Below are 15,254 nucleotides of genomic sequence, written 5' to 3'. Positions count from 1 at the left end.
TAACGGAAAAAAAGATAATGCATAGGAAAGACCTTACAAATTACAAATTATTATAAACATATATTTTCTTAACTTTATTTTTATTGTTGTTAAACATGTTATCATGTCATCCTTCTCAAATGTTTTTTCTTTAAAAACTTCTTTTTAGGGGCTGTGGATGTGGCTCAGGGGTAGAAAGCTTGCATTGCATGTGTGAGGCACTGGGTTCAATCCTCAGCACCACATAAAAATAAATAAAGAATATAAAGATATTGTGTTCATATGTGTGTGTGTGTGTGTGTGTGTGTGTGTGTGTGTGTGTGTATATATATATATATATATATATAAATACATATTCTTGTTTTCATGTCAGACTTGATTTATCTTCTTAGATTTCAAAGATTAAATTCTCCCTGTTGCAGAATACATTCCCAACATTATGTTCATAATCCTCTTTGACTCAGCTCATATGCTCATCATCCTCTGATCATTGACCCTATTAAGACCATGATGTTATTGCTAGGACAATTTTCATCTTAAAAACGTACTCCTACCTGATACTCTGTTATTTTTTCTACTTCCTTCACTTATAGCTCCACTCCCCCAAAATTCCTATTAGCTGTCTAAACTTCCCCATCCTATATTCTTTCCACAGCATTTGACAGAATTGCTCCCAGCATTGTGATAAATCTTCTTTATTTGGAATCTAGGACACCATCTTCTCTTGGTTCTTTTCACAGATTAGTCACAGCTTACTCTCCGTGTCTTTTGCTAGGTCCTTCTGATTTTCTTGATGTCCGAACGAGGAATTTTTGGAACTCAGTCATTGAACACATTCCCTGTCTCCAGTGCTTCCTAAGTGAGCTCATTCTGTATCATGACATTAATTACCACTTATACACTGCTAATGACTCTTTTTTTTTTTTGGTGTTGTTAATAACTCTCACATCCACCTCCAGCCCTGAATCGTCTTTTCAATTCCAGACTCACAGTCTTCTGAATTGCTACCTTTAGATGCCGATAATAATCTCAAACAAAACATGTCTAAACTATAATTTTATTTTTCTCCTCTAAAGCTGTCCCTGTCCCAGATGTCTCCATCTTGGGAATTGGAAACACCACATCTTCACTTAAACAAAATTGCCTCCAGTTGTCTCTGGCTCTTCTCTTACTTTCACATGTGACATCAAGCCTTTGTTAGTTTTGTGAGCCTGCTGTTACCAAGTATCTCAAGATTACTGCCTTAAAATTTATTCTCTAACAGTTCTGGAGTCTAGAAGTCCAAAATTAGTTTAACAGACCAATTAAGGTGCCAGAGGATCTGGAGGAGAATCTGTTCCTTGTCTCTTCGGGTGGGTCCTTGCATTTCTTGACTTCTGACTTAGAACCAACCTCTACTTTGGTGGCGGCATTGCCTTCTCTTTTTCTGTTTTCATGTTGAGGCTACCCGTACCTTTCTCATCACACTGTGATGGCATTTAGGGCCCACACCAATAAAGCAAGATAACCTTTTTTCTCAAAATTTTCAACCAGATCTGCAAAAGATCCTTTTTTTCAAATAATATAGCAGGTTTCAAGGATTAAGAGCTGATATTTTGGATAACTGTTATTCAGCCTCCTACAGTATATGTCAACACTTCCTAAATTATATCCAGCCCTTTCCCATGGCTCCTTCAGTGGCTTCTAAATCTATCATCTCTTTCCTAGATTATAGCAGCACTTCTAGATTGATCTTCCTGCTAAAGAACTTTTCCTTTTGAGGCTATTTTTTTAAGACAGAAATTAGGGCAGTCATTTAAAAGAAATATTATTCAATCATAAAATAGATGAAATCTTGTCATCATGGCAACATGGATGGAACTGGAGGGTCTTATATTAGATACAATTAGCAAGGCAAAGAAAAACAATGCAAGTTCTCACTCTTTCGTGAAAGCTGAAAAGTTGAATCTCATAGAAGAGTGGAGTGATCACTAGAGGCTATAAAGAAAAGGAGAGAGGGGATCAAGAGAGATTTGATAACGAGTACCACAGTACAACCACATAAGAAGAGCTAGTTCTGTATTCTATAGCACAGAAGAATAACTGCAGTCTATATCAATTTATTATATATTTCAAAACAACCAGAGGAGTCTGAATTTTCCCAATTCACAGAAACAATAAATGTTTAAGGATATGGAAGTGCTAATTGCCCTGATTTTGTTATTACATATTATATGCATGGGTCAACTATTCATAAAATATATGTATGTAAAAATATTATGACAATTTAAAAATGTTAGATCATGCCACTGTTCCTGCTCATAGCATTCTAAGGCCTTGTCTTCATCAGAGCCAGATTTACAGGCTCTGCTTCACCTGTTCTCCCACCTTTTCTCTGAATCATCTTTTATTACAACTTCTTTTCTAGGCTACTCAGTGAGTCTTCTGGTTTCCCTGATGCTTCTTGGACACACCAGGTCTGCTGTCAGCTCATGCATTTTGTTCTTCTAGGAAGGCCTCAAGTTATCATCAGATTTTACCCCTCACTTTATTAAAGATTTATGCTCAAATATATTTTCAAAGTGGCTTTGACGGACCACTCAATTTAAAGAGCAAGCTCTCTCCCTATATTGTTCTTTAATCAATAGTTAGGGTTCTTTTATTTTAATTTTGGAACACTTATCACCACATATTTATTTGTTTATGGACTGTCAATTACATGCAATGCAATGTAAGCCTCATGTCAGTTTTGTTCCTGAACATGAACAACATCATTTTCTTATTACCAGAGAATAAGCCTTATATATTCAACAGAATGGTATAATGACACTCTTTGTTCTAGTGTTGGTTGACACTCTAAAGACTAATGATAAAGTCAGAAATTCTAAGCACTCCTACATCACTGAGATAATGATCACCTATGCAGATCAACAGAGGAAATAATTGAGAATCAGTTTTCCAATTCTCAGTTCAACAGATTCCTCAGTGATACTTCAGAAGTTGCAGATACCAAGAGGGAGGGCATCTTTTTGTAAATAACTTCTTGGAGATGTTTGTTGGACTTCAAATTCTATTTTTCTTTTCCGTCCCCATATCTTCTGAACAGAGTTGGGTGGAGTGTGCAGCTTACCTTTCATCTCTAGCCAAGTAAGAATGGTTTCAAAAGATCCATGTAGGGAGTTTGACCTAGTCCAGGAGTTTGTCAGGTAGAGAAATGATTGCTAGACCTATGCCTAGAAATCTGTAAAGGTAAGAATAGATTCTGGCTTCCTGGCATCTTTGAATAGATGTGGTGGAAAGTAACTTCACCAATATAACAGCTACAATGTGTGTTTTATTCATTTATTTTAGACTTGAGGTGCTGAAAACTTGGGATTTTTTTTTATTCTTCTCCAAGAAAATCTAGAGGGGAACCAGAACTCCCCTTGCCTCTGAGTTGAAAAAATAATAACCCTTTAGTTCTGTGTTATATGTTGGTCTTTCACATGCATTGGATTATTTTGGATGGTTTAAATAAACAGCTCCAAATCCATTGATCTGTTGGTGAAGAAAAATAAAAAAATAATCACTGCAAAACATAGTAAATGTTACATCGTCTGGTTGTAATCAGGAGTTAATGCCAGCAGGGAGGTGGGACAATGAGCTTTTCCTGAGGAGACTGTCAAGGGGGCTTTGAAGAAAGGCAGTGGCATTCTGGGTAGAAGCAGCACTGTGTGAAGACTTGGGATGCAAAGAAGATGTGACATTCTTGGAAGAGTGGTAAGGATAAGATGTATGGTTGTGTTAAGATAGACATCGGTAACAGACGTAACAGAAAGACAAGGTTAAAAAAAGATCTCTGGAAGGAGTCACAGGTTAACCTGTCATAACACTGATTTTTTTGGGGGGTTAGATTCTAGAGTACTCATGGGTCCTATTGCACTAGCTTCCTAAAGAGTCTTTTCTCATTCATTCCTTATTCTTTCTGCATAAGTACACATACAACAAATGACATCTTTTTGCTTAAGTCAAGCTTGCTGATCCTCAAGCTGGAAGAGTAACACCCTTACATGGTTCACAATACCCTGCTGGTCTAACCTTTGGGATGGCTCCAACCTCCAACATTAGTCATTGCTTATTGACTGCTTCCTCCTCTCTGGCCAATCTCTCTGTCATCCTCAACACCTAGATTTAAAGCCATATGTTCCTTCCATCCATTACCAGTTTCATAACTGCCTCAGGATATCTCCTTCAGAAAATTACAAATGTCCATACCATATAGTCTTACTGCATCATGGACAGTTTTCATAATTGCACAATATTTGTGATTCCTATAAGCTCCCTCAAGGAAAATATTTCCTATCCAGTATTATTTTTTAAGTGTGCAGAAAACAGGATCAAGTACCTTCACACATAATAGGTACTCAATAAATATTCCTTAATGAGTAATTAGAAGTATTCAGTTACATTAGATGAATATGGGTAATAATTTATGACTTCTTTTTTTTTTCATGCTGAGGCTCAAACCCAGGATTTCATTTAAGATAAGCAAATGCTCTATAACTGAGCTATAACTTAACCCTTTCTGTTGGAAACAAAAGTATGAAAAGATAAATATCAGTCAACCTCTTATGTTTCCAAAAATCTTATTCAAGTTTTTCATGTCTATATTTAAAACTTTTCTCTTTATAGGTTTTTTGGGGGGAAGCATTAAACTACCTCTGAAATAATTTTTCAAATCAAAATTAATGCATTTCAAAATGTGTAATAGAGACAATTTACTGTGACAATAAAAATAAATACTTCCTCTATGACTTTGAGCAATTCCAGATGTTTTAATGTGGCATAATTTTGAACACTTCTTCTAAATCACCACTGTCAAAAATAATTTGCTTTATATACAGCTCTAGGATACATTACACCTAAACCATGCAGAAGAAAACTTAAGGGGTTTAAATGGCAAATGTGCTAAATAAAATCTAACATATGGTTTGAATAAATTAAATAGAAGAGTTTTTATTTTAAAAGCTGAGCATAATACTAAGAGCCAAGCCATCTTTGCTTTATGAGGAAAAATGCTATAACTTTGTAATAACTTTTATTAACTTTGTGAATATTTCAGTTCCATAGTGAGTTGATGTCTAAAAATGCAAACATCTCCTGTTTGTGGTCTCTTCTCCAGACCTGTAAAGGACCCATAAATTTAAAAATGGGGAAAAAAACATGGCAGAATGAAGCTATGTCATAAGTTTCTTTAGTCCATTCATGTAGTCAACAAACACAGCAACGTTTCTTTAATCAGATTAGTATAAATAGTTTACAGTTGAAAGTTAAGTCATCTAATTAACTAACTGACATTTTTCTTCCTACTCCAACTTTTCACTGAAGCAGAGCCTCTAATCACTTTGGACTCTGGTAACAGTGCAGACTCTGACTGAGAGGGCCTTTAAAGAAGCTAGACTTTCTGCATTTCTAGCAAGTTCTTATGGGGCTCTTACAGGACTCAGATGCTTCTCATTTGTGGACTGAATTTGAGTAGCAAAGAGCGTTGGAGAACAGTGAAAGTTCAAAGCTGCCAAAGGCTGGAGAACTACATTTGTAATAGAACTTTGAATTCTTCTGGATGGACTAAATGGCACTGATTTTTTTGTGTGTTGAAGAGGTGATATCATGCCCTCTTAAAGTCTCCAAATTTGTTTTCTTTTCCATTTCAAATCTGAGTATGTCATAGACTAGTGGCTTTGAATCTATTAATGGAACTTTCATTTTCACAGCTACATATATTTGAAAGTTCTAAGCTAGACTGCCCTCTCAACCTGTTTTCCTAACCCCTCCATTTTATCTTATGGCAAGTTTATTAATGACCCAATCCTGTGCCTGTCATTTCTGTTTCCTTTTCTCTCCATGACTAATCATCATCATCATTTATTAAGAAGTTGTAATATATTGGGCTTCACACACAGACACACACACATTATATAATTTAAAAGTTAAAAATAACTTTAATTCAGGTATTTTAAAACCCATTTTGCTAAAACAGAAACTGGGCCGAGAGCACAATTAGCAGTTTACACAAGCAGTGAGCAGTGAAGTAGGGATGTGAACTCAAGACTATCTGACTGCAGATATTGCTCTCAGACAGAAGACTTTATTGCTTTCCCATGTATATCAATTCCCTTAGGAAGGACCTAAGCGGATCCACTTTTGCTTGCCATAACCCTGACAAGGATGTCACAGGTGTGTGATAGCTTTTTGTGATCTGAATGATATCATAGATGCTTAAGTCATTGTCATTTAATCTATTAGATATAGAAATTTTGGAGATCTCATCCCAATGCTCTTTATTTTTTCTAGCTTTTGATTTTCTTTATGATGGAGGTTTTTAAAACATTTATATATTTTTATTGGTGTGTTTTAATTATACCTAATAGTGGATGTGTTATGTTCTTGTATATTCACCCAATGCAACAATATTTTGGAAAGTTTAATTTCCAATGCTCATTTCTGATGATTTCTTTTTTGCCTCCCAAATGTTTCAGATTTGTTTAACTCCTATGCCAAATTATCACAACTGATCTTCCTTGATAAGCGTTTGATTTCAGTATAATACAGGTGTGGATGCATCTCAATTATTTTTACCAGTCCTGCCCTTTCTCATTTGAATAAAAATAATATCATATAGTTAAGACTCAATTACAAAGTGCTGCCTTCAGGAAGTATCTCCTAGTTTGCGAATTAAACACATCATTATATTTCCTGAGAATCTGTACCCCTTTGTTCAATTGACACAGTGAAGAAACAGTGAAGAGTCATGATTCATCTTCTAGTTAAAGGCCTGAATTTAAATCAGAATGCTATTAAATCCCAGCAACTTTTTAGGTCACTGTACTCAATTGTGCCAATGAGGGAGGAAGTAGGGGCAAAGTTTAGTCTACAACAGAGTCTAGCAATCTTTCTCATTTGGAATTCCAGGAAAGAATCAAGTCCAAGTGCCCAAATGCATTCACTTTATGCAGTGAATTTACATTTTTCCTATGCATCTGGAGTGGTACCACGTGTATACCATTTAAGTGTCATTGAAATTGTTTTCTGTGTTCTGAGGTTTAGATGGGGAATTGCATTTGATGCTCTTGTAGTAAACTGAAAAACTAAGAAGTGCTTTTGTTGAAGCAAGCCTTTCTCAGGCTGTGTTTGGGCCTTTGACTTTTAGAACAAAAATGCAAGCCTTTGCATTGATTCTTCCTACACTGAATATATTTTGGATCTGTTATTGCAGACCTTAAATTCTCTTCAGAAATTTTTTCCATCCAAAATATTCACTGCTTTTCTTAACTATAATAGTCACTTTAAGCAGATGTTAGCCCATAGTTTTGTTTATTGCATATCATAATGCTTCTAATGGATACCAGAAACCTCTAAAGAGAGGCTCTATTTTCCTGAGGGACAATGGGAGGGCTTATGACCGTAGAGCTCAGGCATAGCAGAGGTGAGCTTATTGTCTGACAAATCTCTTCTCCTATTTTAAGCATTATTTTAAGAGTCTATGCTTTCCAAACAAACAAGAAGTAGTACTTTTCCAAATGGTGATGCCATTTATAGCAATTGCTCTTTTCCAACAGGTCAAAATTTCTGCTTGGTATGACTGCTGACATACATTTGACAGATGTTACAAAAATGATACATTAGAGTCCACTGAAGGTATTGCTCTTAGCAGTTTTTCAAACAGTGAGTTGTAAAAGCAAAATCTTGATTTCTGATGTCTAGACATTGTTTCCCATATGACTCCATCAAGGAAGCCTAAGACTCAGGCTGTCCCAACATGAATAATTTATATAGTTGAGGATATTTTCACTGTTAAGAAGCCAAATCCCTCAGGTAGCCTGCCAAAGAACTGTCCCACTCATTTTTTCAATCTTTAGGCCTTCATTCCAACATTGGCTCCCTTTTTAGCAGAAAGCATGAAACAAACTCCTATTTGTGAGATAATGTATTTTCTATTAAGACAAACTGGGTCCTAAGAGAAAATTCCCCCTTTCCAAGTTGTCTTTTTTCAGGAAGTTAACTGCATGCTTATGACTTGATTTTGCCACCAAATTTGTTTGTTGAGCTCTAGTCACTAAATAGACAACATCCTTAATAAAATGTGATATTTTTCTTCTAGGACAAATATTTCTAATTGGTGGTAAATAATAGGTATCAGAGAGGTGTCTTCTCAATGAATGTCTTCTTAATGAATCCTATACTAGCCTTGTGGGAGATGGAGGAATTAAGATACTCAATTCTCAATTTAAAAGAGTATGACATCATAATTAAGAATATATTTGTATAATAGATAACATGACACTCTGTTTGTTTTGCCTATGCAACAAGGGATGAAGGAAGGAGAAAGAAAACTGATTTAAAGTTAGATGAACCAGAATGCAGTGCTATTATGATCATGGTATGGTTGTGTCAATAGAGTTTAATGACTTCTCTGAGCTAATAATTCCTTTTGGGTAAAAAGAGAAATCTGTTCTCAGAGAAATTCTATAGCTCTTCCCATCTCCATCATTAGAAGATATCAGTAGAAGTAGCACATTGAAAAAAATCCAATATAGGGACTATATAGTGAAAAAGAAGGAATAGGGATGTCCAGATGCCAAGGGAATGCAAGAAAGAGGTGGGTAATGTAAGCACAAAATGATTTTTGCTGGTAGCAGCTATTTCCATACAGATAAGCAATAAGACCTGTCAAGATTAAAAATACGGAGAAGGGTGCATCACCAAACTGTAGCCTTCCTACAATTATTTATTTTTATTTTTCTTAAGAGAGAGAAAATTTATTTTTTAATATTTATGTTTTAGTTTTCAGTGGACACAACATCTTTATTTTATTTTTATTTTTATGCGGTGCTGAGGATCGAACCTAGTGCCCCCCCCCCCCCCGGCACATGCCAGGCGAGCACGCTACCACTTGAGCCACATCCCCAGCCCCCTACATTTATTTTTATAAATCTTTATTATTGTTCTTTTTAGTTATACATAACAGTAGGATTCATTTTGACATAAATGATATCACCAGGTGATAGGAATGTTTCAGCTCCAATATAATCTTATGAGACCTTATGAGATCATATATGTAGTATGTCTCTGACATAAACATCACTAGGTGGTGTATGACCATACTTGTGTGACGTCAGCTCCTACTGTTCTTGCCCTCCTTTGCTGTGTTCCATTTACACCTGCCTTTGAGGTTATTTCGTGAAACTTTCAGGTAGCTCTAGCACAGAGACTTTGTACTTGCTGTTCCTTTTTTTTTTTAAAATAGTTTTTTAATATATATATTTTTAGTTGTAGATAGACACAATACTTTTATTTTATTTATTTATGTGGTGCTGAGGGTCGAACCCAGGGCCTCATGGGTGCTAGGCAAGCTCTCTACTACTGAGCCACAACCCCAGCCCCTTGCTACTCCTTTTAACTGGAATGTTCTTTCCCAGTTACCAACACTACTTACTTCCTCAAATCATCACATTTTTGTTTGAACATCTAAGCAAGGCTTTCCCTGACCACCCAATTTAAACTAGAATGCCCTCCCCACTCAATCTCTTTTTCCCAGTATACTTTTCTCTACAGTACTACTCATTTATCTGTTCTGATTACCTACCGCCTGGTAAAACAAAATCTTCCTAAAATAGTGGTTTAAAACAATATTACTGTCTTTAAAACAATATTACAATTCGGTGGATTGCCTGGGTTTAGCAAGGAGGTTCTTGCATGGATTCTCTGTATGTGGTTACTCAAATGAGTTCTGGTAATGAAGTCATCTGAGGCTCCTCTAATGAGCTAGATATTCAAAGTAACTTCTCCCATCATCTACCTCAGATGGTAGAGCTCAAACAGTTGGTGGCTAGCCAGGCATGTGACCACACAGCCTCCCACATGACTATTCTGAGTGTGCTCAAAGGATGATGGCCTCTTGATACCCAGAATGCTCATATGATAGTGACTTGCTCCCAGAACTCATGTTGCAGAAGACCAAAGGAAGAAGCTGTGGGGATTATGACCTAGACAAGGAAACTTTATTTCTACCATGTTTTATAGGATATACAAAACCAGCCCAACCTAAGTGTAGGTGGGGACAAGAGAAGAGTACAAATGTTAGGAAGCATAGTATGCTAGCTAGGAAGCTATCTTTGAAGATAGTGACCACAAAATCTATCATACTCTCTATTTTAGTTTTTAATTTTTTTATTTTCCTTCTACAAGGATGTACATTTCACAAGGAAAAAAACTTCTGTGTACTTCGTTCAGTACTATATTTTCAACATATTAGATACTCAATATTAATTAGAACTATTGAATTAGATATGCATCAATAATTCACTTTATCTGCTTGCTTCTCACCACAATCCAAACTCCTACTAATTTAACTTTCTGAAAGGGATTTGGGGTAAATGTGGCTAATTCTGGAAACAGATAGTAAAAGACAAAATTGAGACAAAAATCAAAGACGGAAACATCAAAAAGGGTCCTGTGGACATCTCTCTGATCACCCCAGTACCTAGTTTTTCCTTGTCAGGAAGCTCTCTTAAAGCACTTACAAAAAGCAAATCATGATTTGACATTTAATTATTCTGTATAAATTATTCTGTATAATTACTATTATAAAAGGTAAAACCCAATTAAATATTTAATTATTCTGTGTGGATAAAAAAAAACTGTACATTTCTTGAGGACCAGCTTATTTTAATTAAACAATTTTTAAAATAAACTTCTCAAAGGCTGGGATATAGCTCAGTTGGAAGAGTGCTTGCCTTGCATGCACAAGGCTCTGAGTTCAATCCCCTGCACCACCAAAAAACAACAACAACAAAAAAAAAACTATAAACTTCAACAGAGGACCCAATACTCATTTGTGCATACTACTATGTAATAGAAAAAAAAATTAACTAGCTAATTAATTCTCTTCATTGGTAAAGGCAAAGAAGCTAGAAGTTTGAGAAGAAAAAAAGGTATTGATCACAATCACCTAGCCTATAAATTCTGTGTCTATATTTAGTTATTGTTCAATTTGATTCATTAATGTTTTCAATATTGACTTTCTATTAGCATTTTAGTATGCTTCTAAATTTTTCATGCTCACACTGCATCTGAGACCAATTAAATACAAATTTCTGGGGGGTGGTATCTAGGTATTCATACTTCTTAAAGTTCCTAGGTAAATTTAATATGCAGTCAAGTTGATTCTACTATCCTGCATTCTACTGTTATGTATAACTGATTAGAAGAAAAAAAGATTGAGAACCGCAGGTGTGGTGATGCATGCCTGTAATCTCAGGAGGTTGAGGCAGGAGGATCACGAGTTCAAAGCCAGCCTCAGCAACATAGCAAGGCCCTCAGCAACTCAGTCTTATTTCCAGAGATTCTGATTTAATTAGAACATAGTACTGAGGTGGGGGGACCTCACCACAAAAGCTATGATTCCATTTGTATGAACTAAAAAATGTGCAAAACTAAATATTTAGCCTAGGGGTACATTCATGTGATAAAACTTTTTAAAATAAGAAAAAGCATGGGAAAAATAAACACAAAATTCAAGATAGTGGGAGAAGAGAGATGGAATGGGGAAGTGGGGGATCAAAGGTACTAATAATATCCCTGTTCTTAAGTTCAATACTGGTATAGGTATGCACTCTAAACTGTCTACACAGTTTGCATTATTTGAGAGATCTACAATATTTAATACAAATGAATTAAGCATTAATAATAGGTTACTTGTGCAAAACAAAACAAAAACCAAACCAAACAAAAGCAGTACTGTATAGTGGCTGCCATCAGTAGGCTGAGTAAATGTTATCTTTTCTCCCTTGGGAATATAAAAGGCTATGTGTAAAGAGTGACCCAAAAGAAAGAGCAAGGAAGCTTTATTTCAGTGAGGCACTCATTCTTCAGAGTTGTCTATTATCTATTTACTCTACAGACAATAGACTTTGTTTAAAATACAGTTGTGCCCTTTACTGCATGGCTTTTGACAAGTTTTTCTGAACCTTGTTTCCTCATCTAAAACAACAATGATAATCCATCAATGAATATTTATGGAGCACCTATAGCACCTACCAGTATACTAGGTATGATGTATAAGGAAAACATATTGTTTCTGCTCCCCCAGAAGGACAAATAATTCCTACTTCAAAGGCTTGCTGCAGAGATCACATACTATCTATCTGTAAAATAAAGGAACTTGACATGGTACCTAAAATATATTTGGTATTTAATAAATGTTACTTTTCTTTCTTTTTTCTCCTTGAGTTATGACAGCTAATAAGCTCCTTCTGTTTAGTGGTACACACACACACACACACACACACACATACACATTATATATTATTACATATTATGTATGATATGTATAATGTACATACACATGAGTGAAGCAACATAAATGATAGCAAAATTATATGCAAGTATTACTTGACTTAATAACATACTATACCAATGTTGGATATTGCTATTAGCTTAGGTCTATTCTCAGGTTAAATGTTGGGGTCTAAATAAAATAAGAAGTACTTTAAAATTATGAACCCAAGGATAAATAGATTCAGATTTCATAGTATCTTTTATATTTATAAGGATTTGACTTAAAATATATCCTTGTAATGCTCACAGTTTGGTTTTAATATGGCTAGCTTTCACATTCACATTGTTTGGGTGACATTTTCTATAGTAGGATCTTGTTTTTCTCTTAAAAATATAAATTCACATTGTTGAGAGGGAAAATGGAAATAACTTTGTAAATCAAAGAGCATTAGCACAGTACTTTTTACAAAAAAAGGAGGCTTAACAAATATTTATAGGATGAATCAATCCTATAATTTTAGTCCAGTTGTGTGGCTGAATCATTTTAAGAATGTACTCCACTTGGTGAATATGTGGAATGGGAGAAATAGTTCAGTCTTTGGAAAGAAGTAGCCCTAGGCTCTATCAGTTCACAATCTGAGGTTTTTTTCTCTTTTAGCTGCGGTGTTAAATCACAAGATTCTCACTTCACAGAGGAACTGGCAAAAACACAACATGGTCAGGAGCACAATAGCTTCTTGAGTCAGTTCTTTTTTCAGTGTCCTAGAAAACAAACTTGCTTCTCTGAATCCAGTGTGGTATTTTCTTTTCCTGTTTTAATTAAATTTTTTAAAATTAAAAAATAATAGGGCTGGGGATATAGTTCAGGTAGTAGAGCACTTGCGGTGCATGCAGAATGCCTTGGGTTCAATCCCCAACACCACAAAAATAAATAAATAAATAAAATTAAAATGTAACATATCAAATTAAAATTGAGAAAAATTTAAAAAACTGGTAACATACTCTGAAAGCTGATTCATATAAATAACCCCTTCATGTATTACTGGCAGTAATAAAAACTAGTACAACCTCTATTAAGAACAAATTGTCAATCAAAATATAAAATACATATCTCTTCTGAGTAATTACTTTTAGAACCCTATAACTATATTTACTCATGTGCAAATTGAGTATATATAATAATATTCAATGCAGCATTACTGATAATATTAAAAGAATGGAAACAAAATTCCATGAGTAAAAGAATATGGTCAATGCATTAAAACACATGTCTTGATACACTGGAACAAAACACACCCTTGGAAGGAGCAATAGGAATTACTGATAAATAAAAAAAGGAAGGCCTAGAGTGTTGTAATTAGTAAGCTACCATATATGTAATAAATAAAGATATGAAAATATTTGTATATCTTTGTGAAAGCAAACAATATATCTGGATGACTAAATAAGAAATGGTTAACAATGATTACTTACAGGAGGAACAGGACAGCTGGGAATTGGGAAGAGAGGAATCTGACATTTCACTTTGTGCTTTTTTTCCTCACTTTTGAATTGTGTACCTTATACATATATAATCTTTTTTAAAAGTAATATATGAATAGGATAAAAAATTCAAAGAATATAAAAGAGCAGACCCCATGCCCCAAGGTTAATGTAATTGAGAGTCTATCTTCCTCAACATGTTCAAGGGTTAGGCATTTTTCACATGTAGAATCTGAACCTCTTTAGTAGAAACAGACATCTCAACAGGATTGAAAATGACTAATCTTAAAGTTGAAAGTTCTGCAAAACTAAAACAGTCTTTAGAAATTATTAATTAGCTCAGCACAGTGGCACACGTGTGTGATCCCAGTGATTTGGGAGGCTGAGGCAGGAGGATTCCAAGTTCAAGGCCAGACACGTGGGTGGGGTGGGGGAGATATCAATCAGTAAGTACTTATATATTATATATTCTAGGAAGTACTCAGCTTTTCCCCCAAAGAAGCATATATAAAATCTAGATGGGGAAACAAAGTAATGAATAAGAAACATTTTGAAAAACAATGGAATCTTAAAACCGGCCACTGTGACTGAATACAAGAGTACAACAGGAGTTGGAGATAAAGAGTTTAATGTTAGCTGAAAAAAGTGGTTTATTTGTTTTGTTTTTCTCAGAAGAGGTCTGACTTGTGTTAGCCTACATATCATCTAAAAAGTTTTTAAGAGTGTAAGGCCCAGTACAGAGGAGGGGTGGGGGGAAGTTTAAAAGAAAATGGGTTAGAATAATTAAAAAGTGAAAACATCAAGCAGAATCCAAAACATGATATGTTCCATAAAATTTACAACAACCCAAATTCCTGAGGGGTGGTAACTTCTTACTATCATTTCTAGAATGCACACTCGTTTAGAAAGGAGAAATGCTAGTGTTTACATCAGCCTGATCTTGTATACTATTTTCCTTATTTTTAATTAGCTCTTTGAAATTTTCATACATATCAACCACTTAAACCTTACAACCTATAAATACAGTGTTATTTACATTTTGCAACTGAGGAAATTGAGGATCCTGGTAGTAAAAATAAGTCAAAAAATGACTAGTATTTTTGTGTGCATGTGTGGGGAGGTGGGAGATTGAATTCAGGGGCACTCAACTCAACCATTAAGCAATATTCCTAGCCCTGTTTTTGTATTTTATTTAGAGAGAGGGCCTTGTCTTAAAGCCTTGCTTTCACTGTGTGTGGCTTTGAACTTGTGATCCTCCTGCTTCAGCCTCCAGAGTTGCTGGGGTAACAGGTATGTGCCACCTCACCTGGCTCAAAAACTGACTAGTTTTTTTGACCCATTAATTTCTGGTATGTTTGTGTGGGAAGCTTCTTAGACCCATTCCTCTGTGAAACTGGTAAAAGTTTTTAAACTTGATAAAGACTAAGGTGTCTGCTTTGTTTGAGCCAGAGCCCATTCCCTCCTAATCCCCTCACAGCATGGCATGACAGAAACTC

At 35.2% G+C, this 15,254-nt stretch overlaps 1 protein-coding gene across 1 annotated transcript in view; it reads right to left on the bottom strand.

Moving 5' to 3' along the window:
* Positions 1-1,373: 1,373 nt before the first annotated feature.
* Positions 1,374-15,254, bottom strand: part of LOC143387781 (asparaginyl-tRNA synthetase-like) — a 36,313-nt gene continuing 22,432 nt past the window's right edge. The window contains exon 7 of the mRNA XM_077108336.1: positions 1,374-1,445. Within this exon, the coding sequence (XP_076964451.1) occupies positions 1,374-1,445 (72 nt within the window). The remainder of the gene's footprint in view (positions 1,446-15,254) is intronic.

Source organism: Callospermophilus lateralis, unplaced genomic scaffold, assembly GCF_048772815.1.
Source record: "Callospermophilus lateralis isolate mCalLat2 unplaced genomic scaffold, mCalLat2.hap1 Scaffold_530, whole genome shotgun sequence".
NCBI classification, from domain to species: domain Eukaryota; kingdom Metazoa; phylum Chordata; class Mammalia; order Rodentia; family Sciuridae; genus Callospermophilus; species Callospermophilus lateralis.
Note: the sequence above shows the minus strand (reverse complement) of the source record. Positions and strands in the feature narration are given on the sequence as shown.